The sequence below is a fragment of the Macrobrachium nipponense genome, chromosome 13 (assembly GCF_015104395.2).
Source record: "Macrobrachium nipponense isolate FS-2020 chromosome 13, ASM1510439v2, whole genome shotgun sequence".
NCBI classification, from domain to species: Eukaryota; Metazoa; Arthropoda; class Malacostraca; order Decapoda; family Palaemonidae; genus Macrobrachium; species Macrobrachium nipponense.
This window is the reverse complement of record NC_087206.1, coordinates 2,979,547-2,992,046: the sequence shown is the minus strand read 5'-3', so window position 1 is coordinate 2,992,046 and position 12,500 is coordinate 2,979,547. Positions and strand designations below refer to the sequence as shown.

Sequence of the window (12,500 nt, the reverse complement as noted above, 5' to 3'; positions counted from 1 at the left end):
TTCGATGACAGTTGCTCAAGTTTACCTTTGTGCCCCTGAAGTGAAGGATATTTTTACTCTCTCTCTCTCTCTCTCTCTCATCTCTCTCTCTCTCTCTCTCTCTCTCTCGCAATCCTTTAATCGTTCCGTAGCTCATCACCAGAGGTAATGGAGGTATTACTCATGTTTTGCAACGGCGTGCAATTTTAAGCTTTTGACTTTTTGTGGATTACGATCGGAATATCCTCACCATACCTATACTCACTTTTTTCTCTCTCTCTCTTTGTGTGCGCGTGTGTGTTTTTCTTTTTTTCTTTTTTTACTACCTGCATACTCTCAGTATCTGCTCATATTTCTCCCATGTTTCGTTATGCAGATCTGGTAGATGATTTGAGGAGTAACGTAAGCTTTAAGTAGTGTTTGTAAAATAGGAATTTTGTGAATTTGTTCAGAAATAAAACTGGATTGGGTGTTTTATGTATTGGTTTCGTTTTGTTTGTTGATTTGAGAAGGTTTATGTACAGTATGGGTTCATTGCTTTATTTAAAATAAGAATTTGTAATGTAAAAGAGAGAGAGAGAGAGAGAGAGAGAGAGAGAGAGAGAGAGAGAGAAAGTTTGCATATATATGTGTGTGTGTGTATACACCCTGGAGAAGACCAGTGTACATACATATGTATACATGTAAGACGTACATGCATATTTACATACTTTCAATGAGAGAATAAAGCATGCATACATACATAGGAGAGAATTGAAGGTCATACATACATACGACAGAAATATAAGTCAAATATACATTCATTACATACATTCGATAGAAGTGGAAGTCAACCATACTTTCGTGAATATACATACATATGCATACTTACGTATATTCACAGGCCCTTAGCGACCATTCTTTTACGAGGTGCATACAAAACCGTAAAATTTGTAATGCTGTGCTATAACATTTCACCAAATAAAACACCTGTTAATAAACCAGGCGTGGCGCGACTTCCAGCTTACTCGGGGCGTGTGCTAAAATGTACGGTCAAGTAGAACGTTTGTTTCACTAACGAAAATTGAAATGAATACGTCGTTTTTTTATTAGAAAAATAATTTTTTTCTGTACTATTTAACGTGAACATTATTTCTTAGATTTCCATTCTGATAAATAAATCATAAATATCCTATCCTTAAATTCCTGTACCTTTAACTCAACGCGAAACACCTTTTTTTAGACCTTTTTAGGCTTTTCCATAGACCTTCCCTTAACCCCCATCAACAACAACAACAATAAAGTATTTTGAAGGCTTACTCCCCAAGTAAGCGAAAATAACCATCTTATTTGAAGAACCTTTTTGTCTTCTGCATCATGCAGTGTCCTTTGCAACAATCAGCTTTAACGGCAGACTGAACGGGATCCGGTGTACGTATGTGGTTATTGATTTGAATTTTTACTTAAAATAGAAAAAAAAGAAGCTTTTCGTGGAAATACATGTATGTAGTTCAGCAGTTCAATGTGTGAACACTTACCTACGGTAAAGTATAGGTCAGTTTTATTCTAGTAAATGTATGTATATGGTATTTACTCTGTGCCTATATATATTAATTTATTCGCGAATGTAATGTCAAAGAAATTCATATCCATAACTTGAAAAGTACGTAATTATTATTATTAATATTTTTTTTTTTTTGGTCTGTCACAATCATCCAGTTCGACTAGGTGGTCTTTAAAGTGTGGGGTTCCGGGTTGCATCCTGCCTCCTTAGGAGTCCATCTCTTTTCTCTCTGTGTGTGCCGTTTCTAATAGCACACTCTTCCGCATGAGTCATGGAGCTACTTCGGCATACACGTAGATTTTCCAGGTTCCTTTTCAGGGATCTTGGGATCGTGCCCAGTGTCCCTGTAATTATGGGTATAATTTCCACTGGCATATGTCTTATCCTCCTTATTTCTGTTTTCAGGTATTGATGCTTATCGATTTTTTCTCTTTCGTTATTATTATTATTAATTATTATTATTATTATTTTTATTATTATTATTATTATTATTATTATTAAGATTATTATTATTCAGAACCTAAAACCCTATTCATATGCAACAATCCAATAGGGACCATTGACTTGAAATTCAAGCTTCCAGACAATAGAACGTTCATTGGAAAGAAGTAACAGACGGTAATGGGAAGTACAGAAAGAAGAGATCACTTGTAAAAAAAATAATAAATTAACAAATTAATAAACAAATCGATAAATGCGTGAGGCAAATAAAATATATGGAAATAGACCCTTTCATACTCGTGTAAAAAATACAAAAATTTTGCTTAGTTTAGTTTCACCTGGTTTTTCAAAGAGCCAGAAATAAATAAAACACTTAATGAACAAGTAGATAAATGCGTGAAAACCTAAAATACAAGAGCATAGTTCTAACCATACACATATAAAAAAAATCTTAAAAACTTAAAGAAAAAATCCAAAAAACAGTTTCACCCAGTTTTTCCTCAGCTTAAACAAAGCTGCCATTGCCCCTCCATGGAATATCCTCGCCTAATGAAGATATATTATATATGGCAGCTTTGTTTAAGCTGTTCTTTGGTAATTTTTTATTTATTTTTTTTTAGAGTTTTTAAGAATTTTTTTGACATGTGTATGATTGGACCTATCTTCATGTATTTCAGTTTTTCAAGAATTTATCTACTTGTTCATTAAGTTTTTTCTCTTTCTCTTATAAACTGAGTTAAACCTCTGTATGTTTTTTTTTATTTCATGGGGCAGCAAATTCCACTCTCAGGAGATACCGATTATAAAGAGATCGATTCCCCCGAAATTAAGTTTCGTACCTCACGGGGAAGAAGGAACGATGGAACCAGAGGCGGTTGGGGAATTACGAAAGACATTAAAGAAAAGAGAGAGCGAATGAAGGCGAAAGACAAATAGGAGGAGGATGAGAAGAAGAGGAGTGAGGTGGAAGAAAGGAAATGATAAAGTATGCAAAGGAATGGGGGTTAGAGATAAGTGAGGAAACAAGGAGAGGATGGAACATGCACAGAATAGGAAATAAAGACATATGAGGGGAGATAATAAAGGGTGTCCTTAAAGTCCCATCACCATCACAAGTATTTATTGCTCAGAATGGTGCTGGGACTCATGGGCACCCTGTAGTTTATGACCTGGGATGAGAGACCTTACAGATCTTACAGACCTTATAGCTCGTTCGGGTTTCCCCAGGTCCCTCAGTGTGAGGCACCTCTAATGTCTACCAGAGAATTGCTAGTGCAGCTTCCGGTATATTTTGCATCTTCCAATCTTGGATGGTCTGGGATGCAGCTTAGATATTTGTCGTGAGAGAGAGAGAGAGAGAGAGAGAGAGAGAGAGAGAGAGAGAGAGAGAGAGAGAGAGAGAGTTGAGGACGAAGTTCTATGGCGGAAGGTGGAGGTAAATTAGGAACTGGTTCAAAAGGAGGCAGTAGATTGAGTAAGGTATTTGGGATGGATCGATGGGTGGTTAACCTGGATGACCGCAGGTGTTAGGGGGTGAGTGTGCTTAAAGAGTCCCATAGTTAAGTAGTGAGAGAGAGAGAGAGAGAGAGAGAGAGAGAGCGAGAGGAGAGAGGAGAGAGAAGAGAACCAGGGAAAAGGAGAGAGGAGAGAGAGAGAGAAAGGAATGCATAAAACCTTCAGTGACACAGCAGCCAAATCTATGAAAACCGAATTGACTTCGCCAGATATACGATAAGAGAATTTAAGAAAACAATACCTAACATATTTTCATTATACCATTATCAGCAAACTTCCCCCCACCCCCACAATCTCCCCCACCCCCTTACCAACACCACCACCCCCCTTTTTTTTAACATTTTTATCACTTTAACCGGGGACCCCCAACAACAGTCGCGTGCAAAAAAAAAAAAAAAAAACAACAGAAGCAAATCGAAAGTCAACATTGCAACTGCAAAATGTTCCGAAGAACAACACTGCAACATTTCCAGCAACCGATGTTGTGTTAGTCCTTAGTTACCGAGTGTTTTCACTTTGGCCCGAATCGTAATTGATATTTTTCTCTCCTTGTTTTCGGGGAGGCGTCAGTTTCCGCTAAGCCCAGCGTTAATATATTTACCGGAAAAGCGTTAATATATTTACCGGAAAAGCGTTAATATATTTACCGTTTCCGGAGTTTCTTTGTTCATGTTTTTCGGTTTTCGTCCTGGGCTGCGCGTAGGGATTTTATTTACCCAGTGCGGGCTGCTGCTTTGGCAATAGAAATTAATGATAATAATAATGATAATAATAATAATAATAATACAATACTAATATAATAATAATAATAATAATAATATAATAATAATAATAATACAAATAAATACTACTACTACTACTACTACTAACTACTAACTACTACTAATAATAATAATAATAATAATAATAATAATAATAATAATAATAATGATAATATAATAATACTAATAATAATATACAGTAATATATTTTTCTTGTAGTTATTAAAAACGTAAGTATGTTGGGAATGCATGGGTGACGTTCTCTCTCTCTCTTTCTCTCTCTTTCTATTTCTCTCTCTCTCTCTCTCTCTCTCTCTCTCTCTCTCATACACACACATATATATGTATATATATATATATATATATATATATATATATATATATATATATATATATATATATATATATATATATATATTATTTATTATTTATATAAGCAATCCAAGCCAAATGGATGAAGCTTACACAATGAAAATTAATCAAATAGAAAACTCGCAACGGACACTTTTCCATTAATGAAATAAAAACACAAGTCCATTGAGAATCCCAGGCGAAATTTGCAGACTCCGTTAGAAACCTAAAAAAAAAATACATAAAGAAATAAAGGAAATAAAGAAAATAAAATCAATATCTCCCCGATGAAATCGTTCCAAAGACCCATTATTGAATTGCAACTAAGCTATCTGAGGCAATTGGATTAAAACTGCGCCAAACTATTGTTTTTGTTTAAGATTGAAAAAAAATATAAAAGCAAAAAAATAAAAAAAACTGGAGCGTTTGGCAATCGGTAGGAAATCCTCTTACGCTCCGGACCGAATCAGACTTACTCTCTCTCTCTCTCTCTCTCTCTCTCTCTCTCTCTCTCTCTCTCTCTCTCTCTCTCTCTCTCTCTGTTCAGGTTCGTATAGTTTATGATTCATAGACCATTGTTTGTTTGTTTGCTTTTTTGGCTGAGTTTGGGAAATGAAATTTATATTGGAAACTGGAATGATGAAAACTTATATTGATTTATTTTCAATGAATTTGGTTCCTACTGAGATAATACATTTTACCTGAAGTCTTAAAGTGGTGTTACTCTTATTTTCTTCGAAATATTAAACCCTTTTGTCCAGTTTATGAATTTCGATTGAATTGTGATATTTTAACATTTACGTAATTTTCTTCGAAATATTAAACCCTTTTGTCCAGTTTATGAATTTCGATTGGGTTGTGATATTTTAACATTTACGTACCCCTGGCGCCCTAAACTCACTTTGCTTAGGCTCAGAAAGATCCCTAAAGGCACCACCTAAGTACATGTCATTCCTCACAAGATCAGTAATTCTTTGGATTAAATGATCTCACAGGTTGCAAAGCTACTTGAACATCACTAATGCAATAATATGTTTCGAACGAACTTCATAGTTCATTTATTCATTTATTTATTTATTTATTTATTTATTTATTTATTTATTTATTTATTTATTTATTTACAATTTCGAGAAAGTAAGGATCGGGAATTCTTCGGGCATTCGACAGATATGCCAGGCATTTGTGTGCATAATTCAGATTATACTAAAGATAGGTGTGGCAGGTCATGTTGTTTACTGGGGAATCACTTGCGTATGCATGAACAGGGCAAGGTGGGTGTTAAATGTCTTAAATAAGGAGATAAATGACACGAGGAGGTGTTCAGATCATTATGGGACAGCAGTATATTTCAGGAAAAGGCATCTATGACATCCGGAGCCAAAACTGAAATAGCCACTTGAATCCATTTCCAGATAACCTTAAAATACTTGAATCCATTTTCAGATAGTCTGTTAAAAAATCTTGAAACCATCTTCAGGTAGTCGTTTAAAAAACCTTTAAGCCATTTTCAGGTGGTCTGTTAAAAAAAATCTTAAAACCATTTTCAGATAGTCTGTTAAAAATTCTTGAATCAATTTTCAGGTAGTCTGTTAAAAAAACTTAGATCGATTTTTAGGAAGTCTGTTAAAAACACTTAAAGTCATTTTCAGGTAGTCTGTTAAAAGACTTGAATCCATTTTCAAATAGTCTGTTAAAAAATCTTAAAACCATTTTCAGGTAGTCTGTTAAAAAAAACTTGAAGCCATTGTCAGACAGTCTGTAAAAAAATACTTGAACCCTTTCAGATAGTCTGTTAAAAATACTTTAATCCATTTTCAGGCAATCTGTTAAAAAAAAAAAACCTTTAAGCCATATATAGGAGGTGAGTTTAATAGGTCATAATGCCAGGAACTTAAAATAGACCCTTATAAAAACTACGGATTCAGTAAAAATTTGAAAATAAACCAATAAGTATTAAAGATAAACGAAATGATAAAGGATTCAAACAAATAGACTGAAACTCTTATTTTCACACAGACTCTCAAAAAGGCAATTGAATATGCTCGAGAGAGTGTTGCGTGGAATTCGAAAAATCGAATTTTCCCGCTTGGCCTGAAGAAATGGAAGTTAAAGTGACATGAGAATCAAAAAGAATGAAATCGAATAAAGAGAGAGACAGACAGACAGAGGGACACAGAGAGAAAGGGCCTTCGATTCACTTACGTTTTTTTTACTTCCAAAGATAAAAGAGGCACTGAGAGGGTTAAAAGTTCATCTCTCTCTCTCTCTCTCTCTCTCTCTCTCTCTCTCTCTCTCTCTCTCATGCATATGCGAGCAGCCAAGACAACACACTTCAGTTACACGTGACTGAAACACGAGGTGTGTTTCCTCACCTTTTCGTTCCACATTCAAGGTTTTTTTTAAATAGCGTTATTTGGTAAACAACCACAAGCAAATAACGCCAGATCAATAAATAAGGCCAAACTAAAATAGAGTATAATTGTTTACTGCATATCAGTACCAGCAAGTTAAAATACTGCCAATACTACAGATATATATATCCCACTAGGGCTATTCAGGCAGAAATATCGTTACCAGTACAAGTATTTTTTATAACTGTGAATGTACATTCAACGGACATTTTCTCTAAAACTAAAAATTTGTTGAAGGTGTAACTGAATATCATTGAACTTATAAATCTTATGACTCAATTAATCTGAAGCATTATCATACAAAACCTTAGCTTATAAAACTTGAGAGTGAAGTGATTTTAAGCCACATTGAAAAAAATAAGCTTACAAATAAATTCGTTTGAATGAAGCCTTATCGAACAAAACTGTGGCTTATCAAACTTGCGATGGGATTAGTTTGAAGCTTTGTAAGACTTATTTATGAATAAGTGATTTATTTATTTATTTTTTATTTTTTTTATTATCAAACTCACAAGTGGTTTAGTGGATTCGTCTGAAGCCTTTTTAAACAATAACTTGGCTTATCAAACTTACAAGTGCATTAGTTTGAAGCTTTATGAGACTTATAGATAAGTAAATAATTTTTTAGAATAGAATTGCAGTAGCTCTCGAGATGAACTTGAATTCTAAGTAGTCATACAAACAGATAACAATTAACCCTTGGTAAGACTTATAATGAAACTGTAAAATGTAAAATGTTAGTAGCTATCGAGATTTATTAAACTCTACTGACATTAAAACAAGTAGACTTATGAATGAATTAGTAAAAAGTAAAATGTCAGTTCTGACATTAAAACAAATAGAAACTGACCCTTTGTAAGACTTCTAAATCAATTAGTAAAAAGTTAAATGTTAGTACTGACAGTAAAATAGATAGAAATTGACCCTTTGTAACACTTGTAAATGAAGTAGTAAAAATTAAAATGTCAGCACTGACATAAAACAAATAGAAACTGACCCTTTGTAAGACTTATAAATGAATTAGTAAAATGTCAAATGTCAGTACTGACATTAAAACAAATAGACACTGACACTTTGTAAGACTTCTAAATGAATTAGTAAAAATTGAAATGTCAATACTATAATTAAAACAAAAAGAAATTAACCCTAAGTAAGACTTGTAAATGTCAGTACTGACAGTAAAATAGATAGAAACTGATACTTTGTAAAACATGTAAATGAATTTGCAAAACTTAAAATGTCAGTAGCTCTAAGAGATTAATTCAACTCTACTGTCATTAATAGACACTGACCCTTTGTAAGACTTATAGATGAATTAGTGAAAAGGCAAATGTCAGTACTGGCATTAAAACAAAGAGAGACAGACTCCAGTCTCCACTTACTTTGAGACAGAAGGAGCAGCACCACAAACTGGGCGACCTCTGTGTAACGCCAGCGAGAGTATGTTGAGATTTCCATGATGGAATCCCGTCTGGAATAAGGATCAGACGATTCCTGGCGTAAATCCTGCCACTTAAAGGACGCCTAGTGGGATGGAGGAGGGAGATGGGGTAGTGGTGGGGAGGGGGGGGAGGTGTAGCGGGGGAGGGGATCCTTTCGTTCTTTACTCGAGGACCACTTGTCCAAAACTTCCTTGTCTCGTCTCCTCTTTAACTTTGGATTTAACTTGCGTAGTTTTTCTCCTCTGATATTTTTTTTCCAGACGAATTTTTCTTTTTATTTGGCTTTTTCACTTTTAAGACTTATTTTATCGACTCTTTAATTCACTTCCTTTCTTCTTAAGTTTATTTTTTTACAGATTTATCTTCTATAAATGTTTTTGTCGTCCGTTATCCACTTCTGTACTCTGTTATTGTCTGTTTTTTTTTTCTCTCTGTAATTCAGTCGTTATTTTCTACTATTTGTCCTCTAAAACGTAATTTTTTTCTCTGTCAATTTATTTGTCTTTTCTTCTGTCCTCCGTAATTCACTTTGGTCTACGTTTCTTTTCTCCTGTCGACTTTATTTTCTGTCTTCTTTCATTCCCTTTCTTTCCCTACTGTTATTCTATCCCTTTTGGAGCTGTACTCGATTCCCGTTTTTTAATTTCTTCTTTTGCTACTCGTTCGTTGATTTTTCTTTTTTAGATTCTTTTCTTTCTAATTTATTTTCCGTCCGTTATTTCTATTCTATTCAATGGGCATTTTTTAGATTTTCTTCTTGTTCTCTTTTATTTTCTTTTGTTCTTGGGAACTATTTGTTGTATTTAATCTTTTCCATTTTTCTTCTATGTAAGAGAGGGTTCTGTATGACATACAAGTCCCTTTACCATCAGTTTTTACAAACTATCGTTTAAAATAACTTGTACGAAGAATTAGCCAAGAACACAACTTCTTCAGACAGAAAAAAAAAGCAGCTCACCTATATTGATCAAAGTTCAGTCTGTTCAATACCTGTATAATCAAAATTTCAAAGACAGCATCCCATTTTCTTTGAAGGTTAGCATCTCGTTTTCTCTGAGAGCTATTTTTTTGTAGACTTGCCTGACCCCAAAAAAAGTAAGCTCACGTCTTCCTTTGACTGCTGTTCCCAGTATTTCCCGACAAGCTTTGAAGTCAATAGAGAGACATTGAGAAAGGTGGCGGCTATTGCTGAAGCATCTGTCTTCTCTTGAAAGCTACAAAGGACGTGGCTGGGTTCTCATGCCAATGTTGTTGACAGGATTCTGAAAAGGAAAAAAAATAATCGACTTTAATCAAGTTTTTAACACCGCTAATTATAATCATGGACATTAATTACATAGAGGAAATGAAACAAGAATGTTTTTTTGTCCTAATTAGGAGAGTAATTAGTTCATATTACTCAGCAGCAGTCATCATCTGGGTATTAGGGCAAGGAAGAATAAATTTTGGATGGTCATCAGAGGTAATAGATAAAGTATCTTAATAATTTTTATAAATAGAGCTTTTCTGTTGGATACATTAATAATCTAGTTTACAAAAAATGCATTGGCCCTTTTAATTTTATTCCATGAAAAAGAACCATTAAAAACTTGCTTTAATTCTGTTCCATGAAAAACTACCATTAAAACCTAGTTTTAATTTTATTCCATAAAACTGCCAGTAAAAAACTTGTCTGAATTTTATTCCATAAACGAACATAATTAAAAAAACTTGTTTTGATTTTATTCCATGAAAAACTACCATTAAAAAACTTGTTTTAATTTTATTCCATGAAGAACTATCATTAAAAAACTTGTTTTAATTTTATTCCATGAAGAACTATCATTAAAAAACTTGTTTTAATTTTATTCCATGAAGAACTATCATTAAAAAACTTGTTTTAATTTTATTCCATGAAAATCTACCATTAAAAAACTTGTTTTAATTTTGTTCCATGAAAACACCACTTTAAGTATTACTGCTATTCTCATAAAAAGAAATTTCTTGTTTCATAATGTAGGAATGTTCTCTATCTTGGTATTCTATGGATTTTTAACTATTATTGTATTTTTTTCTAATACAGTTATCTAATTCGACTGGGTGGTCTCTAGTAGCGCGCTCCTCTGCACGAGTCCTGGAGCTATTTCGGCACCTAGTTTTTCCAGGTTCCTTTTCAGGGATCTTGGGATCCTACCTAGTGTCCCTATGATGATGGGTTCAATTTCCACTGGCGTATCCCATATCCTTCTTATTTCTATTTTCAGGTCTTGATACTTGTCAATTATTATTATTATTATTATTATTATTATTATTATTATTATTATTATTATTATTATTAAAGATGTGCAATAATAATCCCATAAAGAATAGTTCAACACCTTGAAACAGAACATTTATAATCGCAGAGCAACTTTGAGTCGTTCGAAAACGTGAACCAGCAACGACTTAGGCAACGTTCGTCTAACCGCTCCTTGGATACCCTTTGGTAGAAAAAAAAAAACTTCCAAAAAATAAAGGAGACGCAAGTATTCAGATGTCTATTCGTAGATGAAAAGAGGCAGACTCTCTCTCTCTCTCTCTCTCTCTCTCTCTCTCTCTCTCTCTCTCTCTCTCTCTCTCGTTCAAGAAAGATGGGAGTGTATTTTTTTTTTCTGCATAGCAAGTTTTTTTTTTTCGTGAAGGGTTGAAATGGCATTTGATGTTATAAGATGTTACTTTTACCCTACATATCAAAAAGGAACATGTAGAAGAGATAAGGAAAATAAATATTTTTCATCTGGTGTTGGCCTCATTTTTTATCTTTTTTTTTTTTAATCTTCGATATCTGATGAATTCTTTCTAAAAGAATCCAGAATCAGTCTTGTTTTTTTTTCTTAAAGTAACTTCTATTATTATCATCGAGGTTTTTCTATAAAAGAAATTCGCACCAGCATCAAGATTACCTAATCAGCCTTTTACTTCTTTTACAAAAAGATTTCAGTCTACCTTGAAGCGATCAGCCATAAAAACCCAGCATATATTGAGGATTTTCCATTAAACAGCATAATTACTGCCTGAGGGATGTAAAGTATCCCTGATACGAAGTTAATCGAATTTTCCAGACTACTATTTTGTCTGGTAATTTTCCTTAAAAAAATAAGAGGAAAAATAAAAAAAAAAATATAAACCCTGTGGCAGTGAAGGAAATTTTCAACACGTGAGGGTAATATTACAAACCTCTTATGGGAATCAGTCTCTTCTTAAGAGACCAAGAATTGATCGAGATTTTTTTATTTATAAAATTTTAATATTTCCATCATATTTTATACTTTCAAAAATTCTAGTCATTCCTTGATCCGGAGTTAACGATATATTTAATGTTATTTTTTCCTGTGATTTTTCGTATTCAATGTACTTTTTCGTGAATAACAATTCAAAATGATATTCCAAATCATCACTGAATATAGAACTTATAATGACAAATCTGTACAATTATAAAAAATATATATATATATTGTGGATCAATCACTGAATGAATGAATTTCTATAGAGAGAGAGAGAGAGAGAGAGAGAGAGAGGAGAGAGAGAGAGAGAGAGAGAGAGAGAGAGAGAGAAAAGAATATTGTGTATAAAATGCCAGATTACAAATTTAGACACGCCCAAGTTTATAAGTGAAATGCAAACTGGATTCTTTGCTACTTAGTCAGTGAATAAAAGGATTAATCCTGGAAGAGAGAGAGAGAGAGAGAGAGAGAGAGAGAGAGAGAGAGAGAGAGAGAGAGAGAGAGAAAATTGTGCAGAAAAAGCCAGATTACAGATTTAGACACGCCCAAATTTTTAACAGAAATACAAACTTGATTTTTTGCCACTTAGCCAGTGAATAAAAGGATGCATCTTGAGAGAGAGAGAGAGAGAGAGAGAGAGAGAGAGAGAGAGAGAGAGAGAGTCTGTTCCTACATGGAAGAATAATCGTCGACCGAAGCCATGGCACGCAATCAAAAATTATCAAAACGCGCGGGAAATTCAAAACATAATTACGAGGCATCTCGTGAATAAATAAAGAAGAAGAAGAAGAAGAAGAAGGAGAAAAACGGAATTC

The 12,500-nt window shown here is 33.7% G+C and overlaps 1 protein-coding gene across 1 annotated transcript in view; it reads right to left on the bottom strand.

Moving 5' to 3' along the window:
- The window catches only part of LOC135225601 (zwei Ig domain protein zig-8-like), a 26,851-nt gene extending 18,303 nt beyond the window's left edge, over positions 1–8,548 (bottom strand). Inside the window, exon 1 of the mRNA XM_064264897.1 lies at positions 8,384–8,548. Coding sequence (XP_064120967.1) covers positions 8,384–8,459 — 76 coding nt within the window. The 5' untranslated portion in view covers positions 8,460–8,548. The remainder of the gene's footprint in view (positions 1–8,383) is intronic.
- Between the last annotated feature and the right edge of the window lie 3,952 nt (positions 8,549–12,500).